The sequence below is a fragment of the Pseudovirgaria hyperparasitica genome (genome assembly GCF_010093815.1).
Source record: "Pseudovirgaria hyperparasitica strain CBS 121739 unplaced genomic scaffold EJ05scaffold_10, whole genome shotgun sequence".
NCBI classification, from domain to species: Eukaryota; Fungi; Ascomycota; class Dothideomycetes; order Acrospermales; family Acrospermaceae; genus Pseudovirgaria; species Pseudovirgaria hyperparasitica.
The window spans coordinates 565,495-591,324 of NW_022985558.1; the positions used below are offsets into that span (position 1 = coordinate 565,495).

The 25,830-nt window shown below is 49.9% G+C and overlaps 10 protein-coding genes across 10 annotated transcripts; 3 read left to right on the forward strand and 7 right to left on the reverse strand.

The window, feature by feature from the left end:
• Nucleotides 1-299: 299 nt before the first annotated feature.
• On the reverse strand, nt 300-1,738 carry EJ05DRAFT_477178 (uncharacterized protein). Its single transcript, XM_033744193.1, has 3 exons — nt 1,406-1,738; nt 727-1,357; nt 300-677 (listed from the first exon to the last, which is right to left on the reverse strand). Exons 2-3 carry the CDS (start codon nt 1,334-1,336, stop codon nt 490-492), a joined length of 798 nt encoding a protein of 265 aa, XP_033599415.1. The 5' UTR covers nt 1,337-1,357; nt 1,406-1,738; the 3' UTR covers nt 300-489.
• A 385-nt stretch (nt 1,739-2,123) lies between these two features.
• EJ05DRAFT_486966 (protein serine/threonine phosphatase 2C) lies at nt 2,124-6,135 on the forward strand (the record flags this gene model as incomplete). Its single annotated transcript, XM_033745578.1, has 6 exons — nt 2,124-2,677; nt 3,140-3,193; nt 3,227-3,563; nt 3,642-3,677; nt 3,730-3,975; nt 4,291-6,135. The coding sequence occupies 6 exons, from the start codon at nt 2,124-2,126 to the stop codon at nt 6,133-6,135; spliced, it is 3,072 nt and encodes a 1,023-aa protein (XP_033599416.1).
• Nucleotides 6,136-6,916: 781 nt separating this feature from the next.
• EJ05DRAFT_440668 (ARM repeat-containing protein) lies at nt 6,917-9,894 on the forward strand (the record flags this gene model as incomplete). The annotated part of the gene is made up of 6 exons (XM_033741943.1): nt 6,917-6,956; nt 7,020-7,078; nt 7,147-7,956; nt 8,006-9,184; nt 9,234-9,586; nt 9,636-9,894. 6 exons carry the CDS (start codon nt 6,917-6,919, stop codon nt 9,892-9,894), a joined length of 2,700 nt encoding a protein of 899 aa, XP_033599417.1.
• Nucleotides 9,895-11,082: 1,188 nt separating this feature from the next.
• EJ05DRAFT_477185 (uncharacterized protein) lies at nt 11,083-13,287 on the reverse strand. The gene is made up of 2 exons (XM_033744194.1): nt 13,067-13,287; nt 11,083-13,010 (listed from the first exon to the last, which is right to left on the reverse strand). The coding sequence occupies exons 1-2, from the start codon at nt 13,107-13,109 to the stop codon at nt 11,392-11,394; spliced, it is 1,662 nt and encodes a 553-aa protein (XP_033599418.1). The 5' UTR covers nt 13,110-13,287; the 3' UTR covers nt 11,083-11,391.
• A 538-nt stretch (nt 13,288-13,825) lies between these two features.
• EJ05DRAFT_422116 (uncharacterized protein) lies at nt 13,826-16,060 on the reverse strand (the record flags this gene model as incomplete). The annotated part of the gene is made up of 5 exons (XM_033741477.1): nt 13,826-14,029; nt 14,099-15,006; nt 15,056-15,124; nt 15,171-15,299; nt 15,361-16,060. Coding segments are annotated over 5 exons (2,010 nt in total), but the record flags the coding sequence as incomplete, so codon positions are not given.
• Nucleotides 16,061-17,375: 1,315 nt separating this feature from the next.
• EJ05DRAFT_477189 (glutathione S-transferase) lies at nt 17,376-18,386 on the reverse strand. The gene is made up of 3 exons (XM_033744195.1): nt 18,263-18,386; nt 17,839-18,215; nt 17,376-17,789 (listed from the first exon to the last, which is right to left on the reverse strand). The coding sequence occupies exons 1-3, from the start codon at nt 18,301-18,303 to the stop codon at nt 17,431-17,433; spliced, it is 777 nt and encodes a 258-aa protein (XP_033599420.1). The 5' UTR covers nt 18,304-18,386; the 3' UTR covers nt 17,376-17,430.
• Nucleotides 18,387-18,776: 390 nt separating this feature from the next.
• EJ05DRAFT_477190 (uncharacterized protein) lies at nt 18,777-19,608 on the forward strand. The gene is made up of 4 exons (XM_033744196.1): nt 18,777-18,852; nt 18,902-18,937; nt 19,037-19,152; nt 19,235-19,608. The coding sequence occupies exons 2-4, from the start codon at nt 18,910-18,912 to the stop codon at nt 19,286-19,288; spliced, it is 198 nt and encodes a 65-aa protein (XP_033599421.1). The 5' UTR covers nt 18,777-18,852; nt 18,902-18,909; the 3' UTR covers nt 19,289-19,608.
• EJ05DRAFT_477192 (uncharacterized protein) lies at nt 19,465-20,937 on the reverse strand (the record flags this gene model as incomplete). The annotated part of the gene is made up of 2 exons (XM_033744197.1): nt 19,602-20,937; nt 19,465-19,496 (listed from the first exon to the last, which is right to left on the reverse strand). A coding segment is annotated over exon 1 (1,082 nt), but the record flags the coding sequence as incomplete, so codon positions are not given.
• A 1,325-nt stretch (nt 20,938-22,262) lies between these two features.
• On the reverse strand, nt 22,263-23,080 carry EJ05DRAFT_493462 (ribosomal protein S7; the record flags this gene model as incomplete). Its single annotated transcript, XM_033746120.1, has 3 exons — nt 22,263-22,580; nt 22,643-22,826; nt 22,944-23,080. 3 exons carry the CDS (start codon nt 23,078-23,080, stop codon nt 22,263-22,265), a joined length of 639 nt encoding a protein of 212 aa, XP_033599423.1.
• Nucleotides 23,081-23,331: 251 nt separating this feature from the next.
• EJ05DRAFT_477196 (uncharacterized protein) lies at nt 23,332-25,555 on the reverse strand. The gene is made up of 3 exons (XM_033744198.1): nt 25,024-25,555; nt 24,050-24,965; nt 23,332-23,989 (listed from the first exon to the last, which is right to left on the reverse strand). Exons 1-3 carry the CDS (start codon nt 25,441-25,443, stop codon nt 23,487-23,489), a joined length of 1,839 nt encoding a protein of 612 aa, XP_033599424.1. The 5' UTR covers nt 25,444-25,555; the 3' UTR covers nt 23,332-23,486.
• Nucleotides 25,556-25,830: the final 275 nt, after the last annotated feature.

The following is a 25,830-nucleotide window of genomic DNA, read 5'->3' on the forward strand; positions in this document are numbered from 1 at the left end:
ATTTGAACTGCCGTCGAGCCTCTACAACTAAATTCTCAAGACCAACTACTCGAGTCAGACTCTGGGTTGACGTTTTGATTAACTTCAGTATTCCATTACCCGTCTAAATGACTTGACCTACGACCTCTAAGCTCCATGCAGTGCAGCTCTTTGACGGTCCATGGACCACCTCTCGTGCTTCCATAATGACTGGACACGAGTTTTGCTGATCTATGAGTGTGGTTTGTCGGTATATAGCCCGACCATTACTCAGATTCTCCACTCCAGCAGACTATAGATATGCTTTCCGTCTTAAAAGTCGAATTTTCACTCACATCTCAGCGCGGAATTCCATGTATCGGCCTGAGCAGAACTTACGTCCTTTCCGTCGTCTTGTAATGCGTCAGGATGGCCTCCATCTACAAATGTATCGACCAACGTCCTCAGCTCTGACTTGAGTCTGGAGCTGTTAGCGTATGGTATGATATGCTGATTATACGAAACTTCGCCTTACATGTCGCGAAAACGCTCAACCTCGAAATACATAATCGAGAGAAGTACGTGGAACTTCATAGCATACACGGCATTTCTCTGGTCGAATTCGTCGATGGGCTCTGATAACGAGTGAAGTTTTTTATACTCTTCAATCGCCGGTTGTCTCAAGTTGTACCTTGGATTTCGACAGATCCCAAGGTCCGCTAGCTAATGATTAGAGCGGTAATCCCACAGCTCCGGACAAGTACTCACCTTCGTGGTGTCCCCAAAACGCACATGCGTCAAACATGCACACTCCAGTGCCATCAGCGCGAGGCTTAATATTCCCAGGCCATAGATCAGAGTGTATCAAACACGGTGTCACTGTTCTCCCGTGACTTTCGAGTGGGCCCAGGTATCTAGGAATGACGCTCTGGAGGAAGATCTCACTCAAACGCGCCATTTCTAGATCCTCCTCGTGTTTATTGGCCTCCTGATCAAACAGCCCGCGCATTTGCTGTGTCCAGAAGTCTACCCAAGACATGTTCCAGGAGTTGTTCACGGGTACATTAGCCAGGTGTGTGGTTACGTCAAACCCAAATCGAGTTGAAGGGCCCCGCCCCATGCTCCGCGTGTGTAATAGAGACACGGCAGCGGCCCACTCTCGTGGGCTCAGGATATCGTCCTTCATCTTCACGTACTCGCAAAGATAGAAGTGCGTGTTGGGGTCAGTAGAGTACGTTCCAAATGCAAGGGGCTGCGGAACCAATTCGGGAACAAAGGCATGTACTTCCGAATCTGCGGCGTAAGACCCCGACATCATTGACAAGCCCTTTGGCCCAGATGCTTCCTGGAAGCGCTTCAGCTCTGATCGGGGCTCCATAAGGATTGGAGGTGAGACCTTCTACGCTACTCATTAGGTGTGTCTAGTATCGTACCTATTGACACTTACTTTGAAGTATTTAACTATTCGACCATCTCGAAGCTACGCAATTACTCTTAGCGGTACGTTGGGAACGCGAAAAGCGACGTGGCAAGACAGAAAAATCATGCTTTCTGGCTTTTGAAGGAGAAGCTGTAGAGCCGAGAGCATAAGAGAATCTGGCAGTGGGAAGATTGACATGGCATGAACCTCTGGTACTTACAAGTACTCGTATCTTGAGAGTACCAATCCATATACTCGGTCCAGATTGTGTGACAGCGATGATCTTGCTTCCTGGTGGCAGCTCTACGAACATTTCAATCAGCCTTGCCGGTACATTCCTCGCCGTCAAGACATTGCAACACCAATGAGCAGGCGCCACATACTCTCAACTACAGCATCGTCTATATTGACGTCAAGCTTAACTCTTTTCCGGTTCATCGCGATAGTTGACATGGGCATAGACCCGAAAAATCGGAATTCGAATGGAATACAAACGCACGAAGCCACAAACGACGGAGAAATAGGCCGTTTGGGAATGAAAGGGGAGCGTGTAGGCAGCGGATTGTTTGCCACGACTCGCGGAAGCAAGGACACGAATTTGACCCCTCACGAGCCAGGTCTGAGGTAACGCAGCGTCAGCTGATTCCCAGGAGACTTGAAACATCATGCCACAAGGTCGAAGTCTAAATCTTGTTTTTAGGTCTTCCTCTCTCGGCTGATCTCGTGTCAGACAACTGCTGCAAACATGATAATGAGCAGCCAGGTCGCAAACGACGAAGAAGCTTGCGCAGCCCCTTCTCCTTCAATCCCTCACAATGCATTACCACATATGAACACCCCAAACAAAGAGGCGGAACCGAACGATGCGCCTCATTCAATCTTCTCGACAACCCAAAAGCGCTGGATAGCCTCTCTGGCATCATTCGGGGCGATGTTCTCAACTCTTAGTAGTTATGTATACTTCCCGGCGCTCGTACCCATGGCATCGGATTTTGACGTTTCTGTGACACTCATCAATCTCACAGTAACGTCATACCTGATAGTAGCCGGCGTCGCACCGGCATTCATGGGGGACATTGCTGACCAGCGTGGACGACGACCGGCCTATTTATTGATGTACATGCTCGTGGTCGTGGCCAACCTCGGTATTGCACTTGTCAAGAACTATCCTGGTCTCTTCGTCCTCCGAATGATCCAGAGTGCTGGCGCTTCTGGGAGTTACGGTGCAGCATATGGGGTGATCGCGGATGTTACGACGCTGGAGGAGAGGGGAGGCTATGTTGGTATCATCATTTTCTTGTGAGTTCGCATCCCGATTTAGGGTCACAATCACTGAATGACGAAGCACCAACGCCGCACCAAGCTTTGGGCCTGTGATTGCTGGTGCGCTGACTCAGACTCTCGGGTGGCGCTCGATTTTTTGGATGCTCTTGATTTTGACGGGCCTATACCTCTTGATGACTGCGCTCTTTCTTCCGGAGACCCATAGAAAAATCGTGGGTAATGGTAGTATCCGGCCAACAGGCATCCATCGCAGTGTATTCGACTGCTTTACTCGCAGACATCATCGAGGTGAGGCTGCGGCGGCCTCGCGAGATTGCCATGTGCCGAATCCACTGACATGCATACCCTTGCTCTTCCGCAAAGGTAATCTTACAGTGATCCTGGTAGGCTCCATTTACTATACAGTGAAGATGGTCCTACAGGCATCGCTTGCAGTCCAGTGTATCGAGGTTTATGACCTTGACTACCTTCAAGCAGGCTTGATATATCTGCCCTCTGCTATGGGCGGAGCAATTTCGTCCTATGGAACTGGTGAGACTGAACGTCTTCATTGTGGCCCTTTAGCTTACAGTCAGGCCGCCTCCTAGATTATCGGATAAAGAGCTTTACTGCTACGTCCTCTGTTGTTGGTAGCCCTTCGCATTGCGAAGGAGTCTCTCTTGGTGATACTGAGGTCGAAGACAGCAGAGTTTCGATGGCCGATGGACATCCTCGCGAATCTGACTCTCCTAGTACTTCCGGAAAGCATGCTCCATCAAGTAAACGCAAGAACAATGATAGTCCCGGGAATGATATATCTGATTTCCCTATCGAAGAAGCACGATTCACTATGGAGAATTCGCTGATTCTCATTAGCGTTGCATCAACAGTAGGATACGGTGTCAGCCTGATGATGAGAGCTGTAAGTATATCGTTGCATCGCAAGCCATTCACTTCTGACTTAACCTCTAAGCATATAGCTGTACCATTAGTAATGCAGTTTTTGACTGGAGCGGCAACATCAAGTCTCTTCACGGTATGTCTCGCAGGCCCATAGTAGATGCGCTCGAAAACTCTGACCACGGCAGATGTGCTGCACAATTCTCACAGATCTCAACCCAGACAGACCAGCGACAGTTCAGGCCTCTTACAACCTTATACGGTGTATTGGTGCTGGAGCTGGTATCGCGTCACAGCAGCCACTCCTCGATGCCGTAGGATCTGGTTGGTGTTTTGCCATCTATGCTGTGCTCTTATTGCTGGGAGCGCCCCTAGTATGGGTGCTCAAGACTCATGGAATGAGTTGGCGAAAGGCTGAGAAGATACGCAGAAGTGTGCGTCTTGGGTGTAGGCAATAGAAACCGGTGCGGGTCAGATACCTTATATACGTGAATGTCAAGGCCATATGCGATGAGTCGGTAATGATGAGAATCGAAATAACTTTACGTTCATACACAGCTGCTTTGCATATATCGTCGAAATGCGCCTTATAATGTATAGGTAATCTATGCCCGTGGCTGGAGTTGCAGTACTTGAAGTTTCCTTGGGTGGGGCTATCCGGATGGGATCCGGATGGATCCATCCATTTCCAACCTACCCTGCCGGCTACATCATAGCCCTCTACATTCTTGGAACATTTCTCTCGACAGCAGTCAGCACACAATGCTGCTGGGCTCCTATTCCTCCTTGCCATGCCAAATTTCCTCCGCCATCTCCCTCCCTGTTCCAATGTGCGAGGGAGCCAGCTTGTCGGCCGGCCGAGCTTGCAGAGCCCAGCCATACGAAGCTTCCATGACTACTTCATAACGCATATACCATCTTCGTCGATGCACCCTGATTCTCGGACAAGAGCTGGACCACATCACAAACTTCCACGAGACAAGTCTGTACCACACAATGCAGAGGACAAAGGGCGATTACCGGCTGCGATGGTGGGGGCTTCTCGTGAGATGACAGTCGTCCGAATACCAATACGAAGCGCGAAACATCACTTCGGGGCATCACTGAGCAGAGGCACGCGGCCATACAATGAGGATGCCTTCCAAGCGGGGACTATTGAGATACCGGCCTTCGCTAGGCGGCGTCCAATGTCACTGACCCGTAGCAGTAAAGATTCTGAAGTGGCGGCAGGATCCGTAAGAGAAGGTGGGGATCCGCAAGTGTTCTACTTTGGTGTCTTTGATGGGCATGGCGGAAGCGAGTGCAGCAATTGGCTCAGAGAGCAATTGCATCTCTACGTGGAAGAAGGAGCTGGCCTCTTCGAACTCGAGAGCACACTTAATTTGAAAGACAAGCAGGACAGAATGTATGGCTGGCTAGGCGTGGAAAAGGCTTCCAAAAGCCGATCGGAAGAGCCCCGAGGTGCTGACGTTGTAGACTTTGGGAAGGGAGGGGTCAAGCCTAGCTCCACCGAAGTAAAAGAGCCCAAGTCCAATGCGAATGAGGAGCCACCAGAAACAAACGCAAGTTTCGTACAATCGGACAACATACAGAATGCGGAAGAGCTAGAAAAGCAGCTTGTCCATCAGTGGAAGGAGTTGGTGGGAGGGTACTACAGGCGTTTCAAGCCAGAGTTCTTCTCAGAAGTTGTCGGCGGCCAGGGGCACACGCTGTCAGCCGGCGCTGAGGAAAGAAGACAACCGCGACGATCAAGTTTACACGACGACCAAGAGCATGGTCTTGGTCTTGAGACTGTCCTCGAATATGCTTTCTTGAAAGCTGACTACGACTTCGTGTCGGCACAAGCCGCCAAGAAAGATGAGAAAGAAGATTCTGTAGCTGCGGACCGGGCGATCAATGCTGACGATGTTTTGCACAATCCTTTTGCCGCTCCAAAGAATATAGGAGGTCCCCAGCGCTTCAGAGGAGGTAGTACATGCAGCATTGCACTCGTTTCGACGCCCACCCCGTCCCCCTTCTGGCACCCGGCTTCTCCATCAACAATTATCACTGCTCATTGTGGTGATACGCGGATCTTACTCTGCTCAACATCTACGGGACAGCCAGTACCTCTCACAACGAATCACCATCCTTCGGACCCGCATGAAGCGGCAAGAATGCGTCGTTACGCAGCAACGTTTGTGACTGACTCCTTTGGCGAGGAACGAGTCTCCGGATTAGCAAACACTCGAGCCTTTGGCGACATTGCATCAAAGCGTATAGGTGTATCAGCTGAACCAGAGGTCCGACGTATCGAAGTCGCGCCGGCGGAATACTCTTTCATGGTGCTCATGTCTGATGGTGTATCTGGTCAGCTTGAAGACCAGGAGGTCCTAGATATAGTAAAGGAGGCTAAAACCCCAGAGCAAGGTGCGAGAGATGTAGTCACCTTTGCCACTGCTATCACGAATGACGCAGACAATGCTACCTGTCTCGTCGTTCGGCTCGGCGGATGGGAGAGGAGGAGTGAAGGGGGCTTAGGCAGCATGGGGACGAAAGAGATGCGGGACTGGAAGAAGACTGAGGCCGAGAGTCCTAGGGGACGTAGAGGCTAATAGAACATGGGGTTGAAGCGTGTATTGCAAGCGTATCTACAGCAGCAACATCATGCTGAGGGATGTTGTTTCGCTACATTTCAGAGCGAGCGTCTAGCCCTGGTATTCACACATTATTATTCTTAGACATGGCTTTGGAGCTTTGAGGAATGGAAGGCACTGGCAGCATTAATTCTTGACAGACACTCCTATGACAACAGAATACGGTCGTATACACTATTTTATCAGCAGCCAAAGCCTCTGACATTCTAATAGCGCTTTTCCATCCCCTAGGCAAAATAAACACTTTCCATGTTACTCACTGACTGGGTGGGGCTAAGAAAAGGAGTGCTACGGCGGGGTTTAGCGAGCGAATAGGGGCGCGTGCCTTGTCCTTTGGCGGTCTGTGCCTGTGTTTTGATGGCTCCTACGCCGCCCGCAACAGGGCGAGGAAGTTACTGGTCTTTCATATGTTTGATGGGCTTTTGCCGCTTGCATCAGCTTCCTTGTTTTAATTCTTTCATTCACACGATTCTGGCTGTACCGTTTACTACTTGGTCTCAATCCTCCAGATCCTTCTTGCGCCTCGATTCTTGCTGCTGAACACAAAGTTCACGTGTCAGGGCTTTTCGACCTCTATCCTTCGACACGGTTCCTCCGCTACAATTTCACTCACTCCCCCACCACACCACAGCCCTGCGCATTCGCCCACCAAATTTCTACAGGGCTCTACTAACTCGAATATACCGTCTCGCGCCAATCGTCTTCAACCTAGACTCTGCTATACTCGTTGCTCCACAACATGGACGTCAACCAGGTGCTAGAGGGGACTCTGTCTCCAGGTAAGGAGGCCTCCTCAAACAAGCACTTGAGACGATCAAGCCGCCAGAACTGACCTCACCCAGATGACAGCGTGCGCCAGAGCTCAGAGGCACAGCTCACACAAGCCGCGGAGGCCGATTTTGTACGTACTTGCCTACACCGTCTTTACTATGATACCGAGCTCGAGTGTGAGCTGACGATCCGACATAGTCCGGATATCTGGTCACATTAGGGAAAGAGCTTGCAAATGAAGCTACATCCTCTCAAGTCCGCATGGCGGCCGCCCTAGCTCTTAAAAATAGTTTCTCAGCTCGCGACTTTGCTCGGTTACGCCAGGTCCAAGAACGATGGCTTACGCAAGTAGACGGAGCTGTCAAGCAAGAGATGAGAAGCTTGTCGCTCAAGACTCTTTCTGGAAATGACAATAGAGTCGGCTCGGCCACAGCACAGTTTATTGCGTCGATCGCAACCATAGACATGCCTAGGGGACAATGGGACGAGCTCATGCCGGCTCTTATGGCCATGTGCCAAGAGGCCTCGCCAGTGCACTCTAAACAGGCCGCTCTGACTGCAATCGGATACATTTGTGACGTTGAAGACGCTGCACTCAGGGAGAACCTTACCCAACACTCAAATTCAATTCTCACATGTGTAGTCACAGGAGCGCGCAAAGAAGAACCCAGCCAAGAGGTGCGGTATGCGGCTGTATCCGCCCTTAGTGACTCTTTGGAATTCATCCGCAACAATTTCGAAGCAGAGGGCGAGCGTAACTTTATTATGCAAGTGGTCTGTGAAGCTACACAAGCATCGGATGCACGAGTACAAGCAGCCTCGTATGGCTGTCTTAACCGTATCATGGGCATGTACTATGATAAGATGCGCCTCTATATGGAGAAGGCCCTCTTTGGACTTACGATAATGGGTATGAAGAATGATGACGAAGACGTCGCAAAGCTTGCAATAGAGTTTTGGTGTACCGTCTGTGAGGAGGAGATTGCAATCGAGGATGACAACGCTCAAGTACGTCTGCTCGTTCCCGGATAAAATCTATACAGCTGACAGTCATTAGGCACAGTCCGAAGGCTCGACGGAGCTGCGCGCATACTTCAACTTCGCCCGTGTTGCAACCCACGAGATTGTCCCCGTTCTCCTTGAGCTCCTCGCGAAACAGGACGAGGACGCAACCGATGACGAATACAACACCGCGAGAGCCGCCTACCAATGTCTGCAGCTCTTCGCAAGTGCTGTTGGCTCACAAGTCGTCCCTCCTGTACTACAATTCGTCGAGAAGCATCTCAGATCCGAAGATTGGCATTACCGCGATGCCGCTGTGTCTGCGTTTGGTGCTATCATGGAAGGCCCGGAGGAGTCTATGCTGATGCCACTCGTCAAGCAGGCTCTTCCTGTCCTGATTGCAATGATGGACGATCCTGTACTCCAGGTCAAGGACTCAGCTGCTTATGCCCTCGGTCGTATCTGCGAGGTTTGCTCTGATGCAATCGACCCATCCACGCACCTGACGCCGTTGATCTCATCTCTGTTTCAAGGTCTCTCGAGTAATCCTAGAATGGCCTCCTCATGCTGCTGGGCTTTGATGAACCTCGCTGAACGGTTCGCTGGCGATGCTCCTGCGGAGACCAACGAACTTTCACAGCATTTCCAGGCTAGCGTGAGCCACATCCTCCAGGTCACTGAACGATCTGATGCCGACAACCACCTTCGTACTGCTGCATACGAAGTTCTGAACGCATTCGTGACGAATGCGGCTAACGATGTCATCAACCTCGTTGGAAACTTGTCTGGCGTTATACTCGAGCGCTTGGAAAAGACTATTGCTCTTCAACAACAGGTCGTTAGCGTCGAAGACAAGATTACTCTGGAAGAAATGCAAACGAGCTTGGCTAGCGTGGTCATAAGCATTATTGGCCGCTTGGAAGCTGAGATCAAGCCTCTAGCAGATCGCATCATGCAAGTCCTCCTTCAACTTCTACAAGCCGTTGGTGGAAAAACGGCCGTCCCAGAGACAGTTTTCACGGCAATCGGCTCTTTAGCCAATGCACTCGAAGATGACTTCATCAAGTACATGGAGGCATTCACGCCCTACCTCTACAATGCGCTTGGTAACCTCGAGGAGCCTGGTCTATGCTCTATCGCCATCGGCTTGGTCAGTGACATCAGTCGTTCTATGAACGAGAAGGTCCAGCCATACTGTGATTCCTTTATGAACTATCTTCTGCAAGATCTACAGGTAAATCACCAAAGCTTCTTTTAGATAATCCGCAGCTGACTCGAGACAGAGTGCAAATCTAGGTAATCAGTTCAAGCCCGCCATTCTTCAATGCTTTGGAGATATCGCACAGGCCATCGGACCTGCATTTGAGAGCTACTTCACGGTGGTCGCCCAAGTGCTGCAGCAAGCCCAAGGCGTCAAGATCAATTCTGAAGCAACATTCGATCTCATCGACTACATTGAGAGTCTTCGTGAAGGCATTATGGACGCTTGGGACGGTGCTATTGTGGCACTCAAAATAGGTGGCAAGCAGGAGCTTCTCATGCCATTCATCGAGTCGATCATCGAGTTTCTGAAGCAGGTCCACCAAGACCCAAGCAGAGCAGAGCCGTTGATGCGCTCCGCTATGGGTGTCATTGGGTGAGTCGCTCACCTTTCATCAATCCTGGGCCACTCTAACGTTTCATAGCGATCTTGCTGATGCCTTTCCTAATGGTGAGATTAATGAAGTCTTCCGCCAGGAGTTCCTTACGGAGATGGCGCGTGAGACACGTGCGAACCACAGCTTTTCGCCACGCACAAAAGACACCGCTCGCTGGGCACGCGAACAGATCAAACGCCAAGTCGGTATGCAAACCAATATTTCCTTTGAAGATTATCAGTATTATCTGCACCAGCCGGCAATGCATCGACGCAATAGTTATGAGTGCAACGACATGTACAGCTGAACGGCGTAAGAGTATCGCACATCAACACCCGTCGCACTCCTCATCCTTTCATTCCTCCTACTATTCATAATCAAGCTCTCACTAATAATACTATTCCAGGTGGAACATCTGGTCAGATGACTACTTAAAGTAGTATCATTATCAACAGCCCCCATTCCAACCCCCTGAAGATGTCGCGCTTGGTCAAAATCAGTCGCTCTACTATCGGCGGGATTTCTGCTTGACCCTCTTGCTGACTCTGCACTTGGCAGAATCTCAAGCTCAGACACAAGGAGAGGAACCCGTCGACGATGGCCATCACCATTGAGGAGGCAACGGGTCATTCGACTCGGACGTAGTGCGCCCCAACTGGCATCAGCACAGACGTTCCTTGGAACTGGAACCACTACGTCTTCACTTTGGCTCGTCAAATCCCTGATCACCCTATCCCGACACCACGACCCCTAGCATCTCATCATTCGTCCAACACGAACTCCAAACCAATCGCATCCTTACGTATCTACATCCCTCACCACACGCCCCCATCGAATCATGTAGCCCCACGGTCATGTAAAGACGGCACCAACCCAGCCGCAAATATCCACTCGAACATAGTCCTAGTCTTCCACAAAATGATTCCCAATCTTGTCAGCATCCCCCCATTATCACTCGTCCATACATTTCAACGGCACAGAATCTCTTCTCTTGTTCCAACCTTGAACTCAGCTCAAGGCAGCTTATCTGGAGGGTGAATAGAAAGCATCGGTGGAATAACGTTTCTCGCGTTATATTCATCGCTGCAACTTCGTTTCTTAGAACTGTATGCTATCATCGACGTGGTTGGAGCTTTATTGGAGCAGGAAACTGAACCTTGCGAATCTGATTCGTACACAGTTAGATCGAGTTATAGTAGATAATCGATTGTTTTGCTTATAATACTGATATCCTGTGCTTCGAGCGTGCAAATGCGAAGAGTAGAAACACTATTCAAGCATGCGCGAATTGTGACAGCGGAACGGGTCAATAACCTTCTCATGCACTCCCATGATTATCGACGTGTCACTAAAAACTTTACTTTCACATGCAGCTCCCCTTTCTTTCTTAGCATTTATTGATTCATTATGATGAGCGTGAATGAGTTGTTTGGGCATGGAATAGACGGTACTGACGTGGATAGAAATGGCATGTAGCTCAGGCAGATTGACTTATCTTCTATAATAAATAGGTAGAGCTGATGCACGTATTCTATTGTCTAATTAAACAGATTCCATCGTTTCTTGAATTACAGAACACGTCGTTGAGGACAGCTTAAACCATGGCCTGTTCCTCTCTCACTCTCTCTCATATGTGCGCATGCTCATGTATGGGGCGCGGCCCTCTACGTCTGTTACTGTATGTCTGACACTATTCCCTTCTACAGTAATGCGCTGTATTGCTCCGAAAAAACAATACTCAATCGTGCCGCCGGTATGCTGTGACAATGTAAAATAGTACTGACAAGTTCGTCTGGGGCTCAAGTCACCAGCTTGAACACCGTCTCGATCCCTGTCGCGTGGGGCTAGTCGCTCTTGACTTCGCCCTGGGAAGCGTCCGTCGATCGATGTGAAGGTCACGATGATCTTCCAAGACGACGCCGCCACCGCCATCTGAGTCTGAGGATTCAGCAAGCGAGTTTTGATCACTGCAATTCGAGCTAGGGATACCATGGGGCGAAACGTTCTTCCCCAAGGAGCGAGTCGATCTTTCTCGTGCATGCTTTTGCGTTGCAGGGTTTTGTATGCTATGTCGGCGCTCGGAAACGATTGAATGCTCCCTGATTAAGTTGGCGGCAGTATGTACGCAGGAACCAAACGCGTGTCGTATTAGGGTATCACCTGCAAGACTGCCGATGATGAAGACACCTGGTGCGACTTGGAAGTTCTTTTCCACTTTTTGACGCAGGGTCCTCGTTGAAACGACCGGGTTTACAGGGCTCGTGGCTTCGCCAACGACTTCCTTGAGCAAGGATGGTTGGAGGTAAGCTAGGCTGCCTCTTCTCCCGACAACATATCGCAATTCTCCGATTGTCCGGTCACTAATAGTACCGTTTGCGCATTGAATCTGGATGGTGGCTGTGTTTTCCTGAACATTGACGCTTTTAATGCTTCCATTTGGATAGCCCTCGTATGTCGTTGACCAATCACGGTTGCCAAGAGAAGATTTCGATTTCCTTCTCATCATAGGTCGTTGTTTGGAAGTGTTTGTCGGGGACTGTTTGCAAGCAAGTTTCATCTTCTTGTAAATACCAGCATACTCCGGATATGCCTGATGGTGACATCCTCTCAACGGCGAAGGTCGTGTGTCTGGTGCCCATTTGAAGATATGTATGATCTGACGGGTTTCGCTGGCTGATATGATAGCATCGGCAGCGGAGAAGCCCGAGCCAACCACAAGTAATGGTTCGGATTTGGTACGCAAGTTCGCAAGTTCTGCTAGTGGGGGTTGTGGCGCAATGTTCATCGAGAAGGTTCCCGAACCCAGAACAAGATGCTTACAGCGCATGTTGTGAGAGGCAATCATGAAACCGTCTCTGGTCCTGGATATGCCCGAGACCTGTTGCGAGTTGAATATGGAGTCTGATATACCAACCGCTGTGGGGTAAGCGCTCAGATAATCCGCAACCTCTCTACGAGATGGTCGTACAAAATCAGGCATTGGCTGGCCATGCGCCCGCTCCCAGTGGTCTGCGAATGTCAAGCCAGGCAAGGAAAGCATCTCTGCGTAGCTCAGAGTCCCAATATCCCAGCTGGCTGAGACAGCGTTTTCCTGCCATTGCCCGCCAGGAGCTGCAGTGTTTCCCAGGACAATATGAGGCACAGCCTTCTGTGGCTCGTACTTCCAGCAAACGCATGACGGCGGGTTTAGCTCTGTATCTGCATTGGGTCGAAGTAGGGTATCTAGGAGGGTGTTTATAGGAAGCGCTTGAGTGGAGTAGCGGAGAGAAGACGAAAAATGGTCGTACAGATCCGGCGTTACGTCAAGGAGGGTTCGGCTTCTGGATAGCTTCGCGTCTAGCAATGGGTCTGGATGGCCACCGGCGTAGTAGGGAATGTTTCCATGTAGTATGTACGACAATATCAGCGCCGCGGGCCCATTGCCTAGTCCACGAGGTTAGATTGCTATCCTAAGAACAGCAGGCATGGCGCAGCGTTACCTATGATCACCGTATCGATGTATCTGGGTATTGAGGGAGCCATTGAAGGCATGCATGAATGCGCGAATGGAGGTCCATGGTAGAAGAAGTCAGAGTGAAGCCGGCGATTGACATAGTAATCAGAGTCGATTTGTCAGACTGATTGAAAGTGGATTTTCATGGGCGCCGTTCAAGAAGACTAATACCGTCCATTTCCGGTAGTAGGGGTGGACTCAGTGAAGTGGGGTAGGGTGACAAGAAGCGTGGTAACTCAGCGGTAATGATAATGGTAACGGTACCGCAGACCCTTTTCTGTATTATTGCCGAAACTTTGCAAGTCGACCGAGACACACGACGTCATCTATAGAACGAGCCGTCTTCAGGTACTGTACTTTGCCATAGACTACTTCATCCATGCTAACGATTCGACCGCTCGGCATAAATATAAAGCAGATGGTAGCGTTGTCTGCACTTCCGGTTCGCAAAACCTCCCTTGCTTGGAAATCACATCTTCATCGGATGGTTGGAATATCGCTGATTGGCCATGTTTGATGCCGTATGGTACAATATCACCATGGGTATGCTGACATGCAGGGGCGCTTCTGCATTCCTTTCTAAGCTGCTGCAATTGGCGTATATAGTGATCTGACGTGCTAAACATCATTCATATGCGTCTATTTGATCATATGCTAGATATCGCGGTCAAATGGAAAGCTGAATCCTCGCATCCCTCGCTGCGTTGCACTTGTACAATAATACATTACCACAAACACGTCAAGCCAGAAACCCTCTCGAGAGATTGCGAACACGCTCTGAAGTGAACGCTTCGACTCGCACTGCCACCATGATAACCTCCATGCGCCCAACCTCCTCACCAGGCACGATTCGCAACCTCCAATGCGCTCGGCGCACTATCCACGTCACTTCTTCATCCTGATCAAAGTCCATCATCTCTTCCAGATCATCCTCCGCTGAAGATGCATTCTCGTCGTCTTTACGATGACGATTCGCTTTCTTGGCACTAAACAGTCGTGGGGAAGCCCACGATCGAACTCCCGCGGCCCCAGCATCAACTGACACTGCCTGACCATCCACCTCGACGTATGCATCGCCATCGATACGTATCTTCACCTTCTCTCCACTCACACCACTGTTTGCTGGGCTCACTGGTTGTGCGGCAACACCTCCGCCACTTTCCAGCATCATCAGCCCAAGAGCTTGTGTCGCAGGCAATCCCATTTTGTTCGCAATGACCTGGAAAAGGCTCGATATGCGAGCGAGGGCTTCGTTGGCAAAAGTCGCTCGAATGAAGACCGATGTCGATGTTGGACCAGCGGAGAAGTGTAGCCTTGTGGACTCCTGACCGCTGATTTCGAGAACGAGGTTATGCGACTTCTCGTCGATATATGGTCGAGCATATGATACCCAACCGGGTCCCAGCCTAGTAGCATTGACTCCCGAAGGTGGTGATGTATTGATGCTGATGTCCGCCTCTCCTGTCACATCAGACGTCACAGACACCCCCGACTGACGCAGATCTTCTAATCGAATGACTATCTCCGATACGTTGCGTATTAAGTTATAACTTATTCCAGCTGGAAGTATTCGCTGTTCCAGGCCTTTGAGATGAAAGTATCGAGCATCTCGCAGTAGCTCGGCCCGGTGATCTTCATTCTCGATGTGCACAGGGTACCCTTGAAGAAGTCGCATCAACTCCGAAAAGGTTTTCCCAGACCGGTTGTGTACAGTGGGCGGTATGACCGATGGAGGTCGCAGCAAGGATGTTTGCTCCAGACCAGGAAAAGCTTCTGAAGGTGTACTAAAGAAGTGTGCAAAGCCGAGTGAAAAGAAGTTCGGCGAATCGCCTGGGGCTGAAAACAAGTCCCGCGGTATGCGAAAATCCTGCCCACCGATCTCTACGAATATCTCACTCTTGAAGAGCTGTTGTGTCAGCCGTGGCACTGTGCAAATCTTAGCAGACTACTCCACAGAAAGAAGAGGATGACCTACAGCTATAGAATTGCGCATCCGAGAAGAGTTTCACAAAGTGCTCAGAATCACGTGGTCTAACGTAGTAGCCTGGATCGAATTAGCTAATATCGTCATTAGGAGCGGAATCATGTACCTTGGAGGTGACGAACAATGTCTTGGAAGATGGCGGAATCGCGATCGATATACAGTGTCTTCAATTCGCCCACGCTGCTGGATCCGCCTCTCAACTGTTCACTAAAGAAGTGCGAGAAGCACGAGGGTGCTCTAGATGTCTCAGTATCGGGGAAGCCAATGGTGAAGTACGTGGGAAGGGTAGGCATTACCATCAGAAGAGATTGAGGCACCAGATAGTCTAAACAGTTCTGAGCCGACCTGGATAGGAAACACTTTGCCAGCAGGCAGAACACTGTTGAATTGATTGGGCCCCTCCACAATTCTGCGTGCTTTGACTTGGGCCTTATCCTTTTCAGACTGTGTAGACTCGCTATGAGAGCCCTTGCGCTGTGAAGATTCCGCGTCGCCGTCCTCCGATGAAAGCGCCGAATCCTCGGCTTGGCGTCGTCTTACTGAGGCTCTGGTCTCATCGTGACTCGGCCGTGCCGCGAGTGTCTCACTATGGAATGTATGGGGTGTGGATCGCGTCTTTGATAGCTTCGAAGGTGGTCCAAGGTCAGGAATGGGTGCTGCCGCAGCAGTAGTGGCCGAGGTCGGCTCTGTCGAGTCTGCCTTCCGCTTCATTCCAGGGTTTGAAGTCTGCTCTAGTGGCTGAGGAGGGCGCGATGCTCGAAGTGGTGACAATTGCTGCTGGCTTGCAGGAGTTGCTGATACTGAAGACTGGGCGAGTTCAGGCGTTGTAGCCAGATATGGTATATCGAAGTCATGCCCAGGAAAACCTTCAGCTTGTGTTACACCCTCCTGATCTTGAACGAGCTCTCCTTGTGGTTCGTAGTATTCTGAGATACCCGTGTAATCAACCGTGCCGTCCCAATCGTAGCTCATCGGGGCCTTGTGCTGGTATGGGTAAGCCGAAGCTTGGGCTATTAGTTGAGAGTTGCGCTGCGAATCTTGTAGAGAATAGGTCGAATTACGGTATGGAATAACAGGTTGTGCTACATGACTCCTAGGATTCTGCGAGAAAGGTGGGCGCGTTTGGCTATATGGAATCGGGATTATTGGGACATTTTGAGGGTTTGCTGCATGGCTTGTATATGTTGTTACTTGTCCTGGTACTCGAAACCCTCTGGACGAAGAGGGACTGTTGTAGGTGTTCTTGGCCGAGTCAGGGTCCTGGTGGCTCCTGCTCCCAAGACTGGGGTCGCTTGGTAAGCGCTGCCTATTTCTGCCCGTGTTATGGGAATCTTGAGACTGCATCAGTCGCAGCCTGATGTTCGGTACTATTTATCAATTTATATTGAGTATTTTCTGTTTTCGTCCTTATGTGTCGAGTATGCCGATGGGGAAAGTGGAAGGTCACAAAGTCTAACGATTGTTACAGTATGTTTGGTGCGGTGAAGCACTATATGGACGTAGAGTTTGAATGGCGTTCAATGCCTTATCACAACATAATTCCGCACAGAAATATAGATTTTCGACTTCATTGCGTCTAAATCGTTTGGCCATGACGTAAGTGCTCATGTTTGCTATATTCTAAATTAATGCATGCAAGAGTCAATCCTGATAGAGCATAACATCTAGCAAGTCCGACTTTTCATGCGTCAGAGAGGTTTACGGCCACAAAGAACTGCTTGTAAATCGAGCGGTTTCCTTCGCTCATTGGCCCAAGACTACCTCTTCTCGGAAGCTGAACGGCAATGAAACGGTGAGACGTAAAGAAGCGCTTGCGACATATCAAAAATTCGCGGTGCCGGCCCGGGTGGCTGTGCTACATGGGCTGTGGGTGAGCTGTATTAGGGCTGTAATGCTGATCAAAAGGTGAGCAAGAGCGCATTATTACAATAGATTGGCCTGCACAGCAAGAGATTTCTGGCAACACGCAAGGAAGCTGACCCTGCAGCAACGGGGGCGGCGCCATCTCGCGTTACCGTTGTCCCGTCGCCCGAGACCGGTTCCGACCTCCCGTATCCGGCCCCGTTCGACAGAAAATTTGATCGAACATCCAGCACGCACCAGCCGTTTTCGTCCTGTACCTGATACCTGCTGACGAAACATTGGTGGCAGTGTATTTGCATACATAGTATCAGTCCTAGTATCTGCTTACAGATCTAGTCTATTTCGGGAGCAGAAAATTCTCATGAACCCATCGTTTAAAATCTCGCCACATTGAGGTTTCTAGAAGTCCTGCATTGTTAGTCTGAAGCACTACGCGATACTTGCGATACTGTCCTGGTATATTGCGCAAACTATTGCTACATTCATATATACATATGCTCATATTACGCCGATATGGCAACAAATTTCTCACCTGTTGCCTCCTCGATCTTCTTCGTCGCACGGAGGTAGCCCTCGCTGTTAGAAAGCTTCTCGGTATATTGCCAAAGAGCAGGATACTTCTCCTTAGTCAATCCTGTCCTCGCACGACCACCTTCGAGCGGGAACACCATAAGGATATCCGCACCGGTCAGCTTGGTACCGCACAAGTAGCCACCACCGTTCGGAGCAGTCTTAACCTGCTCCTCCAGGAACGCCCAATTCGTGTCGAGCTTCTTCTGTAAAAATATGTTCTTGACACCATCTCCAATGCGACGAGCAATTGGCTTGATAAAGAACGGTGCGCCTGGAGGGTTGCTGACGACTTACCAGTGTTAGGTAAGACACGACACAGACAGGGAGCTAAGACTCACTGCTGACGATCAACATCATTATGTTATAAGGCATGATGGTGCCCTCGGCGTAGTGGATGTAATGGCGATAGCGCAGCCACTCTTCCGTCTCCATTCCGATTTGACCTTCCTTGCCCTCCGGATATCTGGGTGGAATCAAATGCTTGCCGTAGAACTCGCACAAGTATTCGACAATCTCGCCTGATTCAACCATGGTGACCGGCTTCTCCTGCCCTGGAACTTCGATCGTAATCAATGGAGAAGTTCCAAGGGGGTGAATTTGTTTCAGCTCAGGAGGCGCAAGTCTATCTGACCCGCGTTTGTAGGTCTTCAACTCATACCCAATGTTAAGCTCTTCTAAAAGCCATAATATTCTGTGCGAGCGAGACAACTCCAACCTGGTAGTCTTTAGCTGCCGAGTCCGCTAGGAACAATGTTGACTGACCAATGAAGTGTAATCTTGGGTTTCGGCTCGTTCGTCGCCATTATTGCTGAGTCTATCCAAGGTATACTATATGTTAAGAATATGGTACTGAGGCACCGGCCAGAACTTGATAAATGAAGTAATATGAATCAAGACGAACGATGATGAAAAGAAATCAGATACGGCACTGCTCGGTGATACTCCCCATAGCGGCAACCAGGAAGCGTCAGTTGCCGCCCGAGAACCGAGCCATTTCACGTGCGGGGCTTAACATTGCTATGCCCATGAAATGCTATGTCAACGAGTGATATTTTTTGTTCTGGCATTCATCATAATGCCATCAGCATGAGAACGTTGTTTGACTTGAACCACTGCATGAATGCTTCTTCTTACGGTGTTTGTCGTACAAAATCGTACCTGACGAAGCTAATCTTCAAAAAGGCAGTATGCGTATTGTAACAATGGCTTAGTCATTTATAATACCCACCCACCTTCCAACCTCATCTCTAAGCTCTGCTCCCATCAGCACATCTCAAATCAACCATTACCAGTTACTCCGAGCTCAATCGGGCTCACCACAACTGCAATTATGGCCGGTCATGGACCACAATGTACCCTCTCCCCTCGGCACTCAATGGCTCAACTGACAACTCCAAACAGCCGCCACAATGGACCCGGCGATGGTCAAATACAACAGTATGTCGATTCACACCGCCCGATCAGGAACCCCCTTCCATACCTGTGCCCTATAGAATTCAGACTCTCGCGCCGGACCGAACTGACATGCTGCGGTAGACATGATGGTCAATCGATATAAGTACTTTCGATGGACGCCCCGCGCGGCGTGGGTCTCATTCGTGTACATGGTTGCCGTACCCACGGCAGTGGGATACTGGTTTTATAACACTGATGTGAGGGCGGCTCTATCTTTCAAGCCTCGGCCTGAATGCGAAATGGATATACTGATCGGACTGATACTGATGCCGTGAGCAGGGCAAATACTTCATCCGTGGAAAGAGACGAGGCGACATTATCTCGGAGTACTAGATGGGTGGAGAGTGAGAACAGAAGGATGGGAAGGAACCAAACTCAGTGGGAAAAGCTGTTTGGCTCGTACGTCGGAGACACGAATGCAGAGCGGCCTCGTTGCGAACCGATTCGCGTGTTGGCGGGAAATTGTATATACTCACGAGCGCCGAAAGAACCACTGTCCAAATATCGATCGAAAAGGTCACATTTAAAGTATGATCGTATCGTATGTTCAGCATCAGTTTTGCAGAGCGAGAGCAGCCAGAAAACCACCTACGCTATCTCGAAAGCGACGCAACCTTTGTGATCTCGAGGAACTAATACGTGGTAGAAACGAGTCTATGCGTTATGATATGCAAGAATATGAAAAGTTCTACCGTGCAGAAATTATACTACAGGCTTTACCCGCTCAATCAGTAATTATTGGCGCAACCGACGACGACGTCGAACTCATTACCTCCTCACTCGGTGTCACACTAGGTATCACCACAGGACAACCTCGGTCATAAATTACCATCCCATTATTCGTCGGATAGTAAGAGCTCAGATTCCGATCATAAAGATAGCACACACTGTTCAAGAGTGCATAGCTTTGGCACGCGCTGTTGGTTAAACAGAACGCGCGACAATCAGATTGCGACCCACCTGCACTGGCGCTGCTGGCGATGGAGCTGACGAAGCCGTATGTACCTGTGAGGCCGCATTTAGGAGTGTATGTTGGGGTTGAGGACGGAGTGGCTGATGTGCTACTCTCAAGTGTCGTGGATGAAGTCGGTGTACTATCTGGCGTCGTGGGCATCGACGTCGATGTAACATCTGCCGTTGCACTCTCAGTCGTCGATCCGGGAACCACCTCCGAAGTCGATGATGGCAAGGGATCAGGCAGCGTACACCCGATGTCGTAGAACACGAAAATCTCGCCTCTTCTGACGGACTTTGGAGCTACAATCGCTCGTACCTCGCTGACGTGTGCACTGAAAAGTGCGCACTGAGTGTTACTGACTCCATATGATAGGCAGCCGTCGGTAGACAAGCATGTGGTACCGCAGATGTTGGGGTCGGTCGTCGCGATAGTCTGGAGAGGCGTCACGCCATCATTGACAGGCCCCACTGATTCGCAGCTAGGAGGTCCAGTGGGAGAGGAGGATGGCGTGGAGACTGTGATGGAGATCGTAAATTGTGTGATTGTAGGACTGCTTGACGGTGTCGATACAGCTTCATTGCTGCTACTGCTGCTACTGGAACTTAACGACAATGAAATCAAGGCAGGGGACGATGTGCTCGATGCGACCTCAGAGCTAATTGTTGAGCTCAACGATGATGTACTCGATGCGACCGACGAGGTCGTTGAAGAGCTTGACGATGGTGTTCCAGAAGCAGATTGGGAGGATCTCGAAGACAACGGGCTGTTGATGCTACTACTACTGCTGCTCGCACTTGTCAAAGCAATCTGAGTTGTCAATGTGCTTGAGCTAGTCAAAGAGTGAGAGCTCATGGGACGTGACGTCTTTGTACATGGTTTTTTGGTTTTCGATAAGGTTGGTCTCGACTTCGGCAGCAGATTTTGAGGCTCAGCACAGCATCTCGATGAGAACTCAAAGAATCCTGTATGCGAGCGAAGCACGCTGTTCGAGCTAGGAGGGGTAAGTCAATGTACTCGTGTCTGTCTCTACAACTTCGTTAGACGTACATCATATTCCTGTAGTGCCGACAAGATCCATCCCCGATCGCAAATGTCTGACATGTAGCATCTGACATGCAGTGCTTGCCACACTCTTCTTTCGATCGATAACGCTTCTCCCTACTACTCCAATACGGCCCGAAATTCGATGCTGTAGCTTCCGATCCGCGAACACAGCACATCGACTGGGGACAAGTTTTTGAAGACCGGATATGCTCTTCGACGGGTGTCGCTGTCGCCAGGATGGCTACCACAGCCAGCAAGAGACTTTTCATTCTTGCAAGATAGTCGGGCAGTTGTCACTTCCTTGGTGATTGTAGCGTGTACATCGACATGAGGCTTTGCGGAAAGCCTTTTGAGTTTATTATATTTATCTGGGGCTGTCACCCAAGGTATACCTAATCCCCCTGATGACATGGTGGTCTTTCATGATCTAGGACGCGAGACTTTCGGCACTGCCGATCGTGTCGCCTCCAGCCCTGTTCTCGCCATTATGGCTGCTAGATATGGCGTTGTTGGCGTTGTTGGCGGCCGTGGAAGAGCAGAAGTAGAGAATACGCTAAACCTGTAAAGGGGAGAAGTATGGTGTGGCGCTTGCCCTTTGCGGAAGAAGCGTTATTGATTAGTCGGTCTAGAACTCGCATCGTGAGATCAATCGGCGAGTGAATTTAATAGCTGTATTTACGTTTAACTGTTATCTTAGGATGCTAGGCTCCCATATGATAGATTTTCGTTATGTGAGTAGACAAATCATGCCATATATCATACTATAGAGGAACTCAGAATCTTGCCTAACACTCCCCTTTTCTGGTTCAACGCACTCCGTCGGCTTCAGGCAGTTCCTAGAGTCATCGCTGACAGGCGAAAGGTATGAGAGTCTTTAATCCATTGCTCTTTTTGTTCTTTCCGCGCGACGTCGACTATAATATGTCCATAAACGTCATTCTGATTGTCATTAGTGGTCTCATAATGCCTAAATTTACATATTGGGCATAGGACATATTGTCGTACTCCATAGCAAAGTGCCATACTCAGTTCTCCAATGCCCACTAGACGTATGTAAAAGTGTAGCTTGTTAGGAGCTACCATGCTGCAGTACGATGTTGTCACAAGGCGCCATTCGGAACAAGCATTTTGAGGCATGTGCATTCGTAGTTTTTCTCTGCTACCGCACACTATCCGAGGACTTGACGCCTGAGTTCCCATACGGTAAGGTGTCATTCAATCCGAAATGGTCGCCTCATAAATACACACACAATAGTCCTTCCAAAGCGCACCACGATCTCCACAAAGCCATATGCATTTTTTCGTTTACCGATTGCTCTTAGCGACACGCTCCAACTCGTCCTTCTTCTTGATGGCATATGAGTTTGAGCTACCCTTAGCAGCGTTGATGAGCTCTTCTGCCAGGCACTCTGCTACACTCTTGACGTTACGGAAGGAGGCCTCACGGGCACCGATGGTGAGGAGAGCGATAGCCTGGTTGACACGGCGGAGAGGCGAAACATCGACGGCTTGACGACGAACGGTACCGGCGCTTCCAATACGTGTGCTGTCTTCGCGGGGACCGCAGTTGACAATGGCGTCAACGGCAACCTGGATCGGGTTCTGATCGGTCATGATGTGGATCTGGTAAGGAAAGAAAGTCAGTCAGATTCCTCATACTGCTGGGCTCGCGCAAGCCGACGTACAATCTCGAACGAGTGGGCGACGATGCGGACGGCCATGAGCTTCTTGCCGTTGTTCCTTCCGTTCATCATCATGCTGTTGGTGAGACGCTCAATGATCGGACATTGCGCCTTGCGGAAGCGCTTTTGAGCATAGCGACCAGCCGAGTGCGGGATGTATACGGGTGCGCGGATTTGAATGTAGTCACTAATTGGCAATGTTAGCTCTTGGCCGACACACATCGCGCTCGGGTCGCAATGCTTATACTACGCCGAGCAGCACATTCGCCTGAAGCGGAAGGTATAGGGATCCTTGAAGACGTACGTTAAAGAGATATCCCGAATCTCAACATCCTCATAGGTCCACTTGTTAAAGAGCTTGATAGAGCCAATCTCCTCGACAACATCCTTGGGTAGGACCTGAACGGTCTGGGTCTCGACCTCGACTTCGCCGTCCGACATGATGACCGTATACCTCGAGTTATGTGACTGGAGTGAATTCGGTCGGATGTCGTGAGAATTGATGGGGTGGTAGTCGTGCGGGCGTGGAATACTGTAGTCGAGGTTCGTCAGAGAGGTCCAAAGTTTTGCCGCGTGTGTGGATGTTCGCTTATTATCTTGGCGGTAACGCCTGAGGCCCAAAAGCCGCATACTTCAAGTCACGTGCACTAGTACGAAGTTTGGATATTACTATACGTCGTGAACCATTGGCATGTAGGAATCAGAATTCAATATTATATATTCATGATTATAAGCTGCAGAACGCCTTGTCATTCATCTTAACCAAGACAAAAACTGAATCCTCAACACCAAGCCGATGCCGCTAAAAATGAGCATACATGGGTCAAAGACATCAAGGCCAGAACTTTTATGGCCTGCCGTATTTGATTTGTGGTGCACTGATATCTCTTCTCTCGTTGACACCCTCCATCATCTGTTTCCGCGGAGTCATTTGAGCGTTGGCAATACTCCGTGCTCTGCCTCGGCGTTGCCGGATAGCCTCTAAAGCTGCAGTTCGGTCAATTTCCAGCTTTCCGAGATCGTGTGTGATGTTCTCGTTAGATGAGTTGAATGATTTGGTGGAGGGTGCCCTTTCTGAAAACGATCTCGTAGGTAGGTGAGGAGCTGTTGAGGGAGCTGTTGGAACATCAGCCTTTGCGGGACTAAATCGCATCGGTATCGTCGTTGTGTGTGTTATTGTGCGAATTGCAGGGACCATGGGGGTCTCAGGGAGGTTTTCTTTGTCTTCGTCGTCCTCGATTTCTTTCCTCAGCTTCGTAATAAGAGTGACTTTGGGTAAAGACGTGGGCGATTCAACTGCGATCTCTGGCTGGGTGATAGCTGGAGTAGGAGACGACGTCACTGCATCTTCTGTAATTTGGCTTAGCTGACGTTGGTTAAGTTGACAAAGAGAGAAATGTGTCGGCTCACGGTTACATTCATCGATGACTGCTTCGATTGCAGGTTCCTCGGTCGTGTGTACGTCCGGAATCTTCGCAAAATCAATATCCACCTCTTCGGGCTCATCTTTGATCACAGCATCCATCATGTCGGTATCGGCTGGTGTGGTTGGCATTATGTCAAGCGCCGAGGGATTGAATTCCTCGGTGTCAAGCTTTGTTGGATCCATCAACTCCTCCATCTCATCATCGCTAGCCGAGCGTGACAGGGCAGGCACAGAGGCCTTGATTCGCTCCATCTCTGTATCCAAAGAGTTATCGTGGACATATTTTGTATTCTGGATATCGGCAATGCGGCACGAGCAGCAGCGGAATTGGCATTCCATCTTCATAAAGTCAATCTGTTCCTCTGCTCGAGCTCTTAGGGACGCCTCTACTTGTAGCTCCTCTTGAAGGCGCCTGAGCTCGATCGTTCGCTTAGGCATGATGTTCTCTTTGTCTGAGGAGTCATACTGTGGTCGCTTCATAGGAGACTTTTGAGGCGAAGCGAACTCGTCGAGTTCTTCTTCGCTGTGCGAAACGGGCAACGCAATTCCGCCCTGGGCAGCAATACGAGCGACTTCTTCTTCCTTCAAACTGGTCTTTAATGCATCACGCTCCTCTTCGACAGACTTGATAGCAGAATGGGCCTTCTCGAGCTCCTCCTGAACTGCAACTAATTGGTATTGTGCGGTGAAAGCTTCCTGTTCCCTCTTTGATAGTCGCAGTCGTTCACTCTCGAGTCCCGATTGAGTGACCTTGAGGGAGCTCCGGGTCGCCTTGAGCTCCTCTTGCATTTTCACCAGGGCTGATGACGACTTAAATGCTTCCTTGCGAGCGCGTCGAATTTCTTTTTCGTAGACGGTCTGGGTCTGCCCAGTAGTTTCTTTGGCCCGATGTAATTCGTCCTGACCGACAGTTAGTCGCGAGCCTTGAATTACATCATACTGGTAGTTCATAGCTTACCATAAGAACGTCTAACCGTTTTGCAACTTTTCTTTCGCGCTCACGGCCCTCTTCGACCTCTTTCCTCAGACGCCTAGCTTCTTCTCTGTATTTGCCGGCATATCGCTCAAGCTCGTCCTTTTCTTCTTTTGCTTTCTTCAACTCTAGTTCTGCCATCTCGCGCGCCATCTCCGAACGCTTAATGGCTACTTCATCGCGGCGTGCCAAGTCTTTATGGTCCTTGATGTCCAGACTGTTGAATCGAGCCACCATGCCTTGAACGTGTATATCTGATGCTGTGCGACTGGGTGATTGCTTGAACCCGCGGAACTCGGGTAGAGAGGGTGAGAATGGCAAGCGATTCTCTACAGATTCGAACGGTCCTCGCGGGCCGGTCACACGTTCAGGTGAATTGGGATGACTTTGCGTGTGTGGATCCATTAGGATACAATATGCTTAAATTGTACCGCTAATGTTCTGAGGGATCAATTGTTTGTGAACGTCGAGACTGTAGGAAGGGTCTGTTTGGTGGCCTGCTACACATGAAGTAAGGCGCAGACCTTAGCGCATGCGATTGTAAACAAAACTGCTCGCATAGCAACGCACCTGTACGGGTCCGTGCGCCCACTAGTTCGCATCATCAACAAATAAGTTCACAGCCTTGTCGATCACCCAATCATGATTAGATCAAAGGTGCAATTGTTTAGATGCAGTCATATTGCTATGTTGGTCGGAGTACTGTGATACTAATAAAACATGCTTGCCACATGACGCCTCCAGAGCTTGCCGCTGCAGAACAGGACTTCTGCTTGCCGCAGAATTCATGTC